The sequence below is a fragment of the Centropristis striata genome, chromosome 15, assembly GCF_030273125.1.
Source record: "Centropristis striata isolate RG_2023a ecotype Rhode Island chromosome 15, C.striata_1.0, whole genome shotgun sequence".
Lineage (NCBI taxonomy): Eukaryota > Metazoa > Chordata > Actinopteri > Perciformes > Serranidae > Centropristis > Centropristis striata.
The window spans coordinates 34,264,616-34,278,837 of record NC_081531.1 but is presented as its reverse complement, the minus strand read 5'-3'; the positions used below and the strand labels follow the sequence as shown (position 1 = coordinate 34,278,837).

The 14,222-nt window shown below is 35.1% G+C and overlaps 1 protein-coding gene across 1 annotated transcript; it reads right to left on the bottom strand.

Annotated features, from left to right (window-relative positions):
* Positions 1–2,712: 2,712 nt before the first annotated feature.
* nlrc3l1 (NLR family, CARD domain containing 3-like 1) lies at positions 2,713–14,101 on the bottom strand. The gene is made up of 8 exons (XM_059351103.1): positions 14,068–14,101; positions 11,240–11,328; positions 9,905–10,194; positions 8,353–8,451; positions 8,080–8,157; positions 7,257–7,365; positions 6,434–6,674; positions 2,713–5,348 (listed from the first exon to the last, which is right to left on the bottom strand). The coding sequence occupies exons 1-8, from the start codon at positions 14,099–14,101 to the stop codon at positions 3,730–3,732; spliced, it is 2,559 nt and encodes an 852-aa protein (XP_059207086.1). The 3' UTR covers positions 2,713–3,729.
* Between the last annotated feature and the right edge of the window lie 121 nt (positions 14,102–14,222).

Genomic DNA, 14,222 nt, shown 5'->3' with positions numbered 1-14,222 from the left:
TCTCACTGGAACGGTCAACATGAATCTGTCATCTGCAGTCAAAGGTAATAACACTTCTTTATACTAACATCAGTCATGTTTACTGTATTCTGGCTTTGGTTGTGAATATGCTGTGTCTCTGTTACAGCTTTGGGATCCCTGTGTCTGCTGCTTGTAGATGGATCCCCAGGTACAATATATTTTATTGGTGACAAGTTTACTTATATATTTATATATATATATATATATATATATATATTTACTTATATATTATATTTTATATTTTTTATATTTTATACTTTATATTTTATTGTTTTTTTTATATTTTATTGCTTGAAGTATGCCTAGGTTGTTCTTTTTATTTAATTGTGTTTAATTGTGCTGCTGCTACACTGTAATTTCCCAGCTTGGGATAAATAAAGTATATCTATCTACTTTTATTATGCAATTTTAATTTTTGTGCTAACTCCGAATTTGTTCTGCAGTTTCTAAGGTGGAATCTCCAAAGATCATTGGGGCAGAGCACGTCAAAATAAAAGCTCATCCAGGTAACTTTTTCCACATGAAAAATAACCAAAGTGTGCTGCTTACAGAATCTGTTATTGGTTATTGAAGCCATACTGTATTCTGATTTAAAGGTAAGCAGCTGTTTCTTCACTGTGAAGCGTATGCTGGCTGTAAAGATGTGACACTCATCTACTGGCTCGTCAACAACTCTTTCCCTGAAGACCTGCTGAGCAGCAGCAGAATAGTGGAAACAGAGGAGTGAGTATTATGAGTTTTTATTCAAATTCCCTTAACCCATTGAGGCCTAAAACACCTGTAAAACCTCTGGGTTTTAAAATAAGCCCCATTTTCTGGAAATTCAACAGAAGTGTCAACGCTTCTACTAAATAATAGATTTTTCAGCCTCTGTAGCAGATAGAAATGAAATTTAAAAAGTATTTGAGAGCTTATACAAACAAAACGACATATCCGCTTTCCAGGCTTCAATGGGTTAAGAGAGCATCCAGTTTCAGCCATTTAATTGCAATTATTATTTACAATGTGTTAGCAGTTAAGAGTACTTTAGATGTACAGTACAGGCCAAAAGTTTGGACACACCTTCTCATTCAATGCATTTCCTTTATTTTCATGACTATTGACATTGTAAATTCATCAAAACTATTAATGAACACATGTGGAATTATGTACTTAACAAAAAAGTGTGAAATAACTGAAAACATGTCTTATATTCTAGTAAGCAAAGGGTGGTTACTTTGAGGAATCTAAAATACAAGACATGTTTTCAGTTATTTCACACTTTTTTTGTTAAGTACATAATTCCATATGTGTTCATTCATAGTTTTGATGCCTTCAGTGAGAATCTACAATGTAAATAGTCATGAAAATAAAGAAAAACGCATTGAATGAGAAGGTGTGTGTCCAAACTTTTGGCCTGTACTGTAGTTCTGGCAGGACTAAATAATAACTGATTGACTGTTTGTTTCAGATCCACTTTAGATGACGGTGCGATCCTAAAGAGGAGTTTGATGTTGAAGAATGTGACGAGCGAGGATCTCAAATCCACCTTCACCTGCATTGTGACTAACTCTGCTGGAACGACCCAAAAGAATGTAACGCTAGTAGCTAAGGCTGGCCGTGACTGCACTCGAGGAAAAAAGAGGAAAAACTGAACACCAAATGTCACTGCAGAGAAAAAGGGGGAATTCTTTTGAGCCATTTGCAAACTCTTGTTTCACAAGAGTAAACTTTATATATGAATGTACTGATCTGTGTGGGGGGAGAACTTTGCTATTAGGGTGCATTTGGTTTCACAATAACACATCATTTTCCTTTGATGACCAGTGGTGGAATGTAACAAAGTACATTTACTCAAGTACTGTACTTAAGTACAATTTTGAGGTACATGTACTTTACGTGAGTATTTCCATTTTATGTGACTTTATACTTCTACTCCACTACATTTTAGAGGCAAACATTGGACTTTTTACTCCACTACATTTAGCTGACAGCTTTAGTTACTTTTCAGGTCGAGATTTGACATGAAAACACGATCAATTTAAAGTGATTAGACATTTTATTAAATTAAACCACATAACAGTATATTTAGTGGTTAAAATGAGCCCTGGCTTGAGAAAATAAACCACTGCTTAGATGATTGCACCAAAAACAATAATTTAATGATATATTTGACAACCTGAGTTTGTCCATTCTGCATAATGAGTACTTTTAGTACTCTGAGTACATTTTGATGCTGATATTTTTGTACTTTTACTCAAGTAAGGTTTTGAATGCAGGACCTTTACTTGTACTGGAGTAATATCACATTGTAGTATTAGTACTTTTACTTAAGTAAGGGAACTGAAAACTTGTTCCACCACTGTTGATGACTACCCATCAGTGTTCAAGCAACTCTTTCTGATCCTCTGGGCGAGTGGGGCAACTAAGCACAAACTCAAACTAAATTTGAGGCAGAATTTTGAGGTTTCATCCAAGGAAACGTGGAACTGAATGCATCCTAAACTACTGTGATTTTGATGACAAAGCTACTATCTACTGACTGCAGAATATATCTAGAATGTTCTTAATGAATATACTATTTTGCTCCATGTTTGTGTATCATTCCAGTGTCTTTGTTTGCTGGCGATAAATGTGTATCATTTTGATCTAATGAAAATATACTCAATAATGAGATGAGTTTGAATCAATTATTTCACTCACAAGCTCAAGTGTGCTGCGATGGAAGAGGGATTTATTGTTAGTTGTATCACTTATTTCAAACAAATAATAGGTATCACTGTCAGTTCTTTCATAGCCTGTATAACACACACAGAGATCAATACTTTGATGTGTTGACTGATTAGAGTACAGATGCTTTTAAGATGTGAAGGAAAAATAATTACAAACTACAGCTCTTCAATATGATGAGTGCATTAAAAAGCAGAACATTAATGAAAGCAGCCAGCCAACAATAATAATTGATCCAAAAAAAATAGTGCAAAATATTTAAGTTGTGATTTCATTGTCCAAGAATGTGAAATACTATCTGGCATTGACCACGACACAACTTTTTTTTTTAACTTGCACCTTGATTCAGGGTATCAAGCTGCTGTATGTTGGATATTGGCTTTGTAAAATTATCAAAATATTGGTCAATCCTTTAACAGTCTCTGGAAACAAGTTTTTGAAGCCTTTTAATATGTGAATTTGTTTCATAAAGTAAAGACTTTATTCATTCTTTGATGGAAATCAGATAAAGCTCCCTCTTTGAAATTTTAGATTGAAGACTTGCTATCTATGCTGATGTCAAATAAAAACCGGAATATAACCGTACTAATTGTCATCCAAAATGAATATGTTGAAAGCTTCAGGCAATCATAAAAATAACAATGCTTCATTACCAATGTATGACTGTGATATTCACAAGACAAATGTCCCTTTAAAAAAAGCAAAACAAAATTTTTTGCAATTTTTTTGGAAAGTATTGGCGGTGGGAGATATGTTTTTATAAATAAAAATCTATAAAAGCATTTAAAAATACATATATTTGATTAAAAAAACAGGCAAACTAACAGACAAATTAAGGCCCCTCACCTCTAGCTTCTTTTAATCTATATGACAACACATTAAATCACACAAATCTGCATTTCCTTGAAAGATTCTTTGGCACATCAGACGTGATGTTTTCCTCCTCCTTGAATTCAGTGCAAGCCTCGACAGTTATTTAGCATCGTGATTGTCCAGTGATCAGTGTTTCAAAGAATCTGAGCAGCTGGATGATGCGTCTGAGGCTTGCTCAGCCTCCAGCTCTTCCAGGCAGCGCTGCAAGTTGCTTTTCCTGCCCGGATGCTGAGTGTCTTTGATCCTCTTTCTGATGAGGGCGGCAGCATCTTCAGCGAAGGATGACCACACGACTGGAGTCGTGAACAGCCGTTGGAGAAGTTCCATGTTGCTCTTTAGACCCATTCCAAACAGGAAACGCAGGAAAATGTCCAGTTTGCCATTTTCACACTGCAGACTTTTGTCTGTGGCGCCCTTAAACATATCGATGATCTTGTTCGATCTGAAGATCCTGAACTTGCCTTTCTGGTGCTGGTCAAAGATGATCTTCCCGTGGTTTCTATAGGAGAGAAACACATAGAGGGCAGCCAGGTACTCCTGCATGGTGGGGTGGATAAAAGCGATGTTTTTCTCTTGATATAGGACGAATGGCCTTGTGATGTATAGTATGCACAGGCCAGTTTTATCCACCTCCTCTTCTGCCTCCAGTCCAAAAACTTTCCAGTCGCACTTGCTTAAGCTGTACTTGTCTTTTTCCAGCATGTCTAAGGCCGCCTTTCCAAGTTTCATGAGGAAGTCTCTCTCTTCCTCTGCACTGCGAGGTGGAGCTCTGTAATTGCGATGGTGACCCATGAGTGCAAGAAGCAGCTTGGTGTACATGTAGGTGATGTTGCTGGGCAGATCGGTCTGTGGCCCCTGTGCTCTGAATATGTGCTGGTACTCATCAGCCACCATGGAGATAAACAAGGGCAGGTGACACATGATGCGGAGGGTTTTTGACGAGTTGATATATGCAATAACTCGAGCTGCTTGATCTGGATCCCTGAACCTCTTCTTGAGGTACTCGTCCTTTCCAGCGTCGTCAAAGCCAAGCAGTTCTATCTCGTCATAGGGCGTGTCGTAAGGGATGTTGTGCTCTGCCAGCGGCCGAGAAAAGACGAGGAAGTAGCCGCGGTAGAGCAGCCTCCCTCTGAGCAGGTTGACCACGATCACGTCCAGGTTGGTTTGTTCGCTCTCGTCGCGGAGGAGCATAGTGTTTTGAAAGTCGAGACTTCCCCTGAACTCATCCAGACCGTCGAAGAGAAACATTATTTTGCACTCGTCACATTTATAATCCTCTTCCCTTAGTTGCTTCGTTTCTGGGTAGAGTGTTTGTATTATATCCATCAGGGAAACCTCTAAATTCTCAAACTGCTTCAGTTCTCTTAACGGCAAAGGAAACAAGAAGTTCACGTATTGGTGGGCGCGCCCTTCAGACCAATCCAGGATTATCCTCCTGGCTGCCATAGACTTCCCGGACCCCGGCTGTCCCGTGACCAGCACAAACTTTACGTCTGACTTCTCCAGCCTTTCAGCGCTCAAAATATCCCTTGTAGTAAGCCGTTTCCCCTTTTTCCCATTAGTGTCGAGCTTCGGTATTGTCATGACTTCATGTTGAATATTTGGGCCGTTATTAGCTAATGAGGTTATGTTGAGGTCGGTGTAGACTTCGTCGAAGGGCCTCTTCTCTCCCCGCATGTCCGACTCCTCACCTACTTCGCCGTATTTCTTCTTCAGAGTCTGGCATAAATTGTAACGCACTTCATCTGAAAAAAAAGAACATGTAAAAGAAGCAGCGTTTAGTTTTTCATGCACCAAATCTCTGGAACAAACTCCCAGAGAACTTGAGGTCTGCTGCAACTCTCAGCTCTTTTAAATTAAGTCTGAAGACTTTTCTGTTTCCATTTGAACCTGTAATTTTTATTCATTCGCTCTTAAATGTTTTATTCATTCCCTTTTTTTTTTTTTTTTTTTTAAATTTGCTTTTAACCCTATAAAGCCTGAACCGTGAAATAACTGCCAGAAAATTCTAAATTTTCAAAACTGGAGTGTTTGTTGAACTGGCTAACATTTTTTTAAATTCAATATAAATTTTCATATATGAATTTAATTTGGATCATATTTGATATATCAGGTCTTTTTGTGCAATTCGTTGCTCACAATTTGCTTTTCTTGAACTAACATAATCACATAAAACCTAATATTTTCAACCAAATAAAACTTTGACTTTCCTTTTAACATTTTCCTCAAACATACAAAATATTTTTTTCCATATGAAACAACATCATACATCTGCTGATATGAAGTTTTCACACAGCAATGACAGATTTTTTTTCAGCAAATCATTTTTGTTACATCTGGTATTTTTGTGAAATTTGTTACTCTAAGGAAATTCTAAATTAAAAAGACAGTTTGCAGAATCAAACCACCAAATTATAGCCATTTGGATTAAATGTTTAGGAATAATTGGTCAACACTGAGCAGTTTTTGCTCTCTCTCTATACAAAGTGTGGATTTTAGATTATTTATTTATATCATCAGGTTTTTCAGGGAAAAAAATATCACACTGATGATTTAGAGGTCTCAAAAACTTATGTATCAAATATGATACACTTGGCTTTATAGGGTTAAATGTCTTCTAATGTGTTTTATGTATTTTAATCTTGCCCCTGTAAAGCACTTTGAATGTCCCTGTGTCCGAATTGTGCTATATAAATAAACTTGCCTTGCCTTGCCTAAATATGTGAGATTCTCTCATATATTTCAAACTGACAGTATGACAAGGGTTGGGCCTGTCACTGAGAATAAATGAACAGTAATAAGACATTTAGACATACAGGGCCCTACTTACTTCTGATGCACAGAGTCTGGAGATGAGCAATTAGCTTCTTTTTCTCAAGTTGCTCAAGAAGTGTTGTAGTCATCTGCAAAGACACCTCCAGGTCGTAACACTCGATCAGCCGGTCCACCAGGTCCACCAGGTCCATGCTCTGGGGAGGAGTGTTGAATGACTGTGGGTAACTGTGCCACAGGATACTCTTGATTGCCTTCATTTCCATCTCGGACAGCTTCCCAAGAGTTTCGCAAATAGCCTGAGTGCAAAGAAAGGATTTCATTCAATGCTGTAGCTTTCCACAAAATTATATTTTTTGTTTAATTTCTTCAAAACTGATAAAGGGCGATCGGCTGATTCTTTTACGTCAAACCGATCTTATTTAGTGATCTTCTCTACCTCCGCAAAGGTCTGAAAGTGCGTCTGCACGTACGCGTTCTTCTGCATGACTATGTTGTATGTATGTTGTACTATAACGAAACCAAAAACACAGGACACTTAATTTACGGTTGCAGTTCTTTTGTTAGTTTGTCCTGTAAATTGTTGCTATTTATTTTAAGTTCAATATTTTATTAACTACCTCAGACATTGTGATTTCATTTCTTTTTTTAAAGAAAAATACTGCTGTGTTATTGTTTTTTAATAAAATAAGATTCAAACATTGAAGGTGTATGCTGTGAGTTATAAAAAAATCGGTATCGGCAGGTCAGGCTTTTTAAAAATCGGTGATCGGCCAGAAAATTGCCTCAGTGCACTCCTAATAAACTAACATTCAGGCACCAAAAAAAAAAAACAAACAAAAAAAAACTGATAAAGATAAAAGGGGGAAACTCAAACTGACTTTGAAAGTGAAGCCCACTGTCAGAGCAGGATGCCGAGGCTCACTCGGGTTTTGGGACAACTCCGGTACGTCAGAAGTCTCTGGGACGTCTTCGTCTTTGCTTTTAACCCTGGTGAGAGATTTTATACATATTATTATATACACATGACATATTTTAGTGCTACTTTCGAATATAATCACACACAAATCTACGCACGACACTTTGCTATGTTATTAATATTATTACTATTATTATTATATATACTGTTGCTGCCATTACTATTATTACTTTATACTGTAATATACTACTATTATTATTATACCGGCCTTACCGGCCTTATTTATTATTATTATTATTATTACTATTATTATTATATATTATATGTCATATTATTTTACTTATAATTACTTTATTTATATTTTTCATTTTCATTTTATTTTTAGATTGTTTATTATCTATTATTACATATTATATTATATATATTATAAACTGCACTATTATTATTATTATATACCGTCTAGTCACTATAGCATTGTTGCCATCATATCATCAGTTTAATTATTACCATCATCTTGCCAACCATCCTACCAACTGATGTTCTTTTTTAACTTCTTAAGTGTTCTTGTTCTATTCTGTGTTTTTTTTCTATTGTTGTTTTTATTTATGCTACCTCAGTATTTTATTCTGTTGTATTTTATTGTACTTGAATACCGGACTGCTGTGACAACCGAATTTCCCTTCGGGGATGAATAAAGTAATCTCTCTCTCTCTCTATCTATCTATCTATCTCTCTATCTCTCTATCTCTCTATCTATCACACAAACCCGTAAGTGTATTTCTTACTTGGGGATTATCTTTTCACAGTCATCACTGTCCAAGGAGTAGCAGCTGGAGTATGAATCTGTTCTCTTCAGCTGGACACTAAAACCAGAATGACAAGAAGGCTTAAACAATATTCCATGTAACAGCTAGATTTCATCACAAGTTTCCAACTTTACAATGAAAGTAACAACAAAGTATGTTATACTGAAAGCCACATACTACAAGCACAGCCTGTGTCTTCTTATTTCTGCATGAATTTGGAGGCTGATAAAAGCTTTGAATGTCTTTTTGTACCTTGTGGAGGCTCCATCTTCAGCATCCATGTTGATTGAGCTCTCACTTGTCATTGATCCGTAGCTCAGAGCTGGAGAAAAGGCCTGGTCCACATAATGCCTGAAAAAAAGGAGCATCGCAGAGTGACAGTTTGCTAATTGCTTCGTGGCCACATAACAAGCAATCACATGCTTCCATAGTACATGGCAGATAAGCCAGTTTTAAACCAATGCTCTCTCTCAAGCGGCACCAAGGCCCTCAAAGTCTTTGCTATTTGGATTGGAGACTCATTTTATAATTTTTCATTTTCTTTGATTCTACTTCTCTCTGAATGTGTTTATTATGTATGTTTTGTGGTGATGTGAACACTACGCTGTGAGATGCCTTGAGATAATCAAATATGTTTATCTCAGGTATGATGCTAATATATGTTCCCATGTGTAATTGTTTAGAAAAAAACACAATTTTATGTTTAAAATCAAACATTTCAAGGAATATATTTGAATGACAGCATATTCCTAACTCGGGCTGCACAAATAATTGAATTGCAACATGGTCTCTTACAATATCCAAATCACAAGTAAACAAGTAAAAGACAAAGTAAGTGATAATAATAATGTAATAAGAATATATAATGATAAGAATAATGTCTGAATTCATTTTTGTTGTGCTGGCGGATGTCGTTATGGCCTACAATTAAATAACAACAGACTTAAGAAAAAGTCATTGATCAGGACAGACACCCCCCCCCCCCAAAAAAAAAAAAAAAAAAAAAAAAATCACACAATATATTTTTTAAGATAATATGGAAAAATTGCCTCCAATATCATGAATCATATTGAAATATAACATTACCTTAAAAATCTTAAAACTAAGCATTTTCCAAACTTGTTACATATAATGAGCTAGTAATATTCGTTTCACTTTGTACTGTACCATCTGCAGAGAGCTAATGTTAGGCTAAAGCTAGTTGTCGTTTCCAACTTTAGACAAATTTTCATTATTATTATCAGCATTTACGGAGTTAAATTGTGGAATAAGTTAAGTGTGGAAGTACAGAAAAGCCAAAACATAAAACAGTTTAAAAACAAATATAAATCATCTTCACAAAGTACAGAAATTTAGAAAAGCCTCTGTAACATGGACATATGTAGACTGTAGTTTTGTAATACACATGGTAATTGTAGTTATGTTCATAATATTTATATTTATATAGTAATTTACAATATACATGTATAGGTATTTACAATGTAATATAAATTGTTTATAGTATATATATATAATTGTTTATAATATTTGTATATGACTATATTGATTATTCATATATATATATATATATATATATATATATAGACCTGTTAAGGGGTAGGACTCGATACGTTTTTTTACTTCTTCCTACTCCCTTTCGAGCTTGCAGAAAGTGTCTGTCTTCTCAATTTTTTTTATTTATTCATCTATTAATATTTAAACTTGTTTTTTTTTTTGTTTTTTTACTTGCATGTTCGAAATAAAGACAATCAATCAATCAATCAATTATTCTCAAAAAATAATACAATTTGGAAAATCTCATTACCAGTGGCTGGTGTCCATTGGACTGGGCCCCAGGTCCAGAGAAGGTCTTCTCTCAGGGATGTAGAAGAGATCTTCATCTTCATCTTCTTCATTAGATGCACTCTGTCCTCCTCCTCCTCCTCTACCCGACGCTGCCTCCCCGATAGAAGAGCCGCCCGAAGGCGTAGGGATCGGCTCCAATTCACTGTCGTCCATCATAGAAAGGCTCAGCCAACTACTAACATGACGAGCACATACAGCCACCACTTCTTCTTTTCCAGGGATGGTCTCAGGACAGAAACCTGTCTGTGCCTGCAAAAGAAAAAACAAAAATTCAACATATCAGTTTTCATATTCTCTATCAGGACAGGACAGGGTGTATAAGGAACTTTACACCTAACCAGATTTTCAGGTTTCTTTCGTTTCTTTAAGAGTAATGATAGATAGATAGAGAGAGAGAGAGAGAGAGAGAGAGAGAGAGAGAGAGAGAGAGAGAGAGAGAGAGAGAGATAGATAGATAGATAGATAGATAGATAGATAGATAGATAGATTACTTTATTCATCCGTGAAGGGAAATTCGGTTGTCACAGCAGTCCGGTATTCAAGTACAATAAAATACAATAGAATAAAATACTGAGGTAGCATAAATAAAAACAACAATAGAAAAAAAACACAGAATAGAACAAGGACACTTAAGAAGTTAAAAAGAAGAAGTTAAAGAAAGTTAAAAAAACAACGATTTACGTCATAATTGTGTTATTCTGCACAAAATAATTTTTTTTGTCGTTCAGACTTCTAGTCACGATTGTGATTGTGATGATTGCAGTGAAATACAAGGCCACAGTGAGTCAAATATAGAAAGAACAACAGGGTTTCAGTCACAAATTGCTGGTGCTTATCATTCAGTCTGACTGGTGGACCACATGAGCTGAAACAAAGACTATGACTGTTAATAATAGTTACACGGCCTAGTTTCAACATTTTATGGTATGTGAGCTTCACCCTATCCTTCCGCTTTGACTTTTCCCACATGTGGCAGACAGTCAGATTTCTCTAAACGCCGGCTTCTCCACGGAAATTAGCGCCAACATGCCAACAATTGTATAATATGTTTAGCAAACTAAATAAGTAAAGTTAACGTTATCTTAAAACCGAAAGAGTTTGGGAAGGAAAACAAGATACAAATAGTAGCAACTCAACGTCTCAAACCAGGAATAACGTCAAAGCGAGTGAGTTTTACTCTAAATTATTACATAGAAAGTCATATGTAAGTCAATGTATATATAAACGTATGAATACTTCCATAAATACTTGATTTCTACTTTCTAATTTATGCCACGAATAAACGTTAACATACCTTCTTATCAGTTTTCAGGAAGTGGCAGTTTCTTCTTCTTTGGTGTCCTATTAGTGAGGCGCAAAACGTTACAGAGCAGACTCTGCCACCTAGAGGCCAAAAGCGTGAACAACATGCAGGCTCAACCCAGGAATGACCAGTGGTGGTAAGTTATTTACAGCTTTTACTTAAGTAAAAGTACTAATACTGCATCTAAAATATTACTTAAGCAGAAGAATGTAAGAATAACCAAGAAAATGTGTTTAAAGTAAAACAGTGAAAGTATTCCCTTTGTAGCCAAATTAGTTGTTACATTTTTATACATTCTAATTCTTATTTTATTATTGATATGGTTATATGAAGCTTTCATTTTAAAGTTGTATCTGGCTGCAATGGAGCTAATTTTATTTATTTATTTATGAATGTATTTAATACATTTTTATTATAATGTTGGGTGGTTTCATTTACTGTACAACAATGTAAATAGATATATTATATATTTTTAAAAATCCTTATTTGCAAAGTAACTAGTCACTGAAGTCATCAAATAAATGCAACCAAATTAGTTTTTACATTATCATATATTATATTTATTTATTTTATTATTGATGTGGTAATATGTAAGATGCATTTAATTGTTGTATCTGGCTGCAACAGAGCTAATTGTATGTACGTATTTATTATAAAGCTATAACAATGTATATATGCTTATTATAGAGCTTTTACTTATTCTTACTTACTCACTTATGTGCAAAGTAACTAGTAACTAAAACGCAAAACTGTACTCAACAACAGTACTTGAGTAAATGTACCTATAGTAACTTTCCACCACTGGGAATGAACAGTGGTGCTAAATATTACCCATATATTTAACTTAAGTTACAGTAGAAATACAGAGATGTATTGTATCATTAGCTAATGAGGGGAAGGTTTTTAGCTCTATTTTTTTAAGGTAATTTATTACATATTAACAAATCCTTTATCAAGACGAATGTTTTCATTTTAATTCATTGTTATAAGGTTGACACTCCTGCCTACTGCATGGCCAGTGCACTGATGAAATCTCCAAATGGCTGGTATCTGCTGCAAAATATGATCATAAAGGTAAAAATAAATAAATAAAATAAAATAAAAACATTACAGCTGTTGTTAATTAGAGCCATATATTTTCTTGTATTCCACAGTTGTATATCTTATTTTAATATATTTTTGCAGGCAAGGTCAAGTCATATATTCAAGCTTTACAAAGGATGTTTTTTTGTCCTGGTATTTATTTATGATTATTGATTGTCTTGAATGTCAGTGCTGGCACTGTTGTGGTTTCTGCTGTCATGTCACATCCACCTGCTTGTTTAATTACGTTGTTATCATTGGTTATTGGTTGCAGACACACACACACCCTTGATTTTGTCACTTTATACTGTTTAATTTAGTTTAAAATTGAATGAAGCCTATCTGATCCTTTTGTTAGTTTGTATCATGTATTATGCTGTGGAGTAATCATTCTTTTTTCTGCTTAATCAAAGAGTTGTTGCATGAAGCAAAAGAACATTAATCCTAAATAATTTCTAAAGGATAATAATACGTGCAAACGAAAAAAGTGTGCAATCTACCCATCAATTGTCTTATTTTTTATATCTATAAGATTGGGGTAAATGCAGTATTTGCTATATGAGCGTGCATGCAGTGAATATAGGCTTAGACCCGAGGCTGTTTACCAATAAATGGGAAAAAAAGCGAGGCGCATGTCAGCTTCCTTGTCTCGTTAGTGACCGCTACACTGCGCTTTGTGTGATGGAGGCGTGAGCAGCGACAAAGACGGCAGGAGGAAACAGTGGAGCTATGAGGGGTGATTAGTGCCCGTGGGATCGTAGGAGAAGGAAAATAATTGTCAGGACAGCCATTGTGTTGAATGCTATGTATTTGTGGCTCATGTTGTTTTCGTATTGCTGTGTGCATTATGGAGAATAAATTCACTGTTCTACAAAAAAAGAGTAAAATGTCTGGCAGCAAAAGTTGCCAAACTCTTACCATCAAATAATATATATATATATATATATATATATATATATATATATATATATATATATATATGAATATGCCTGTATAAATTTACACTAACCATGACTACTTCCCAGCAGAGAAGACCCCAGAGAGCCCTTTTATTTTATGTTTTTAATTTTTTTATTTCTTTTTTCAAAAAAAGAGTAAAATGTCTGGCAGCAAAAGTTGCCAAACTCTTACCATCAAATAATATATATATATATATATATATATATATATATATATATATATATATATATATATATATATATATAATATTTTACTCTTTTTTTGTAGAACAGTGAATTTATTCTCCATAATGCACATAGCAATACAAATACAACATAAGCCACAAATATATAGCATTCAACACAATGGCTGTCCTGACAATTATTTTCTTTCTCCTACGATCCCACGGGCACTAATCACCCCTCATAGTTCCACTGTATATATATATATATATATATATATATATATATTCAAATATTTCAACTAATAACCCTTTTAATGGCAATAACACAAATGCATTATTGACTTAAAAAAGAAGATAAAAGAAAAAAGTTTTGATGTAAAAGTGCCTGTATAAATTTACACTAACCATGACTACTTCCCTGCAGTTCAAAAAAATACAAAATACAAAATACAAAATGACATCAGCTCCATGCAGTGTGGCAACAGCACACAGACAGTTTTGTTGCATCATGAGTCGTGTTTCCATTAGGGTAAAGAGTCTCAGGCCACGCCCTCTCAAATGGCCACTCAGTCGGCGTGTCTCCATTACAAAAAAAGGCCCCAGAGAGATTTACGAGACTTCGGAGGTGACGTATAGTTTTCAATCATCGCGTAATCACTTAGTGACAGTTTAGACCGCATGCACAACAACTTATTGTAAACAAACGGGCATGCTAACTTTACACAAAGTGTCCGCAGCTTTCTTGCACATTAGTCACCCCCTAGTGCA